At 58.5% G+C, this 1,368-nt stretch overlaps 1 protein-coding gene across 1 annotated transcript in view; it reads left to right on the top strand.

Annotated features, from left to right (window-relative positions):
* Positions 1 to 1,368, top strand: part of ARHGEF1 (Rho guanine nucleotide exchange factor 1) — a gene marked incomplete in the record, with an annotated part of 40,286 nt that overhangs the window by 21,090 nt on the left and 17,828 nt on the right. Inside the window, 1 exon segment of the mRNA XM_021383694.1 lies at positions 567 to 692. Within this exon segment, the coding sequence (XP_021239369.1) occupies positions 567 to 692 (126 nt within the window).

Below are 1,368 nucleotides of genomic sequence, written 5' to 3'. Positions count from 1 at the left end.
GACTGTGGCCTTAGCGTGGCCTTAGTGTGTCCTTGGTGTGGCCTTAACGCGTCCTTGGTGTGTCCTTGGTATGTCCTTGGCGTGTCCTGACTGTGGCCTTAGCGTGACCTTAGTGTGACCTTAGCGTGGCCTTAGTGTGTCCTTGGCATGTCCTGAGTGTGTCCTCAGCATGTTCTTAGCATGGCCTTAGTGTGTCCATGGTGTGTCCTTAGCATGACCTTAACGTGTCCTTAGCGTGTTCTTGCATATTTTGACGGCACCAAGGGCCTCTAGTTCCAGGAGCTGCACTTGTCCTGTCCTTACCGTGTCCTTACCATGACCTTAGCACGTCATGGCACCTATTTCATGTCCGTATCACGACCTTAGCGTGTCACAGCATGATCTTAGCGTGTCCTTGGCATGTTCTTGCGCAGTTTGACGGTGCCGAGGGCCGCTGGTTCCAGGAGCTGCACTTGTCATGTCCTTACCATGACCTTAGCGTGTCATGGCACCTATTTCATGTCCGTATCACAACCTTAGCGTGTCACAGCATGACCTTAGCGTGTCCTTGGCGTGTTCTTGCGCAGTTTGACGGCGCCGAGGGCCGCTGGTTCCAGAAGATCTCGGCGCGGTTCTGCAGCCGTCAGTCCTTAGCCCTGGAGCAGCTGAAGGCGAAGCAGCGCCGCGACGCGCGCTTCTGTCACTTCGTGGCGGTGCGTCCCCATGTCCCCATGTCCCTATGTCCCCACGTCCCCATGTCCCCGTGTCCCCGTGTCCCCATGTCCCTGTGTCCCTGCGTCCTCATGTCCCCATGTCCCTATGTCCCCATGTCCCCATGTCCCCATGTCCCCATGTCCCCACGTCCCCATGTCCCTATGTCCCCATGTCCCCGTGTCCCCGTCCCTGTGTGTCCCCATGTCCCCACGACCCCACATCCCCACATCCCTATGTCCCCATGTCCCTACGTCCCCATGTCCCATGTCCCCATGTCCCTGTCTCCCCGTCCCTGTGTGTCCCCATGTCCCCACATCCCCACATCCCTATGTCCCCACGTCCCCATGTCCCTATGTCCCCATGTCCCCATGTCCCTGTGTCCCCATGTCCCCGTGTCCTCATGTCCCCATGTCCCCATGTCCTTCCATTCCCCATGTCCCCATGTCCCCATGTCCCCATGTCCCTATGTCCCCATGTCCCTATGTCTCCCCGTCCCTGTGTGTCCCCATGTCCCCACTGTGTCCCCATGTCCTTGTGTCCCCATGTCCCTGTGTCCTCCTGTCTTCATGTCCGCACGTCCCTTTGTCCTCATGTCCCCATGTTCCCGTGTCCCCATGATTCCCTATGTGCTGATGTCCCTCTGTCCCCAAGTGTCCTCATGTCCCCACGTGTCCC

This window comes from Numida meleagris, unplaced genomic scaffold (genome assembly GCF_002078875.1).
Source record: "Numida meleagris isolate 19003 breed g44 Domestic line unplaced genomic scaffold, NumMel1.0 unplaced_Scaffold488, whole genome shotgun sequence".
In the NCBI taxonomy this organism is placed as follows: domain Eukaryota; kingdom Metazoa; phylum Chordata; class Aves; order Galliformes; family Numididae; genus Numida; species Numida meleagris.
Note: the sequence above shows the minus strand (reverse complement) of the source record. Positions and strands in the feature narration are given on the sequence as shown.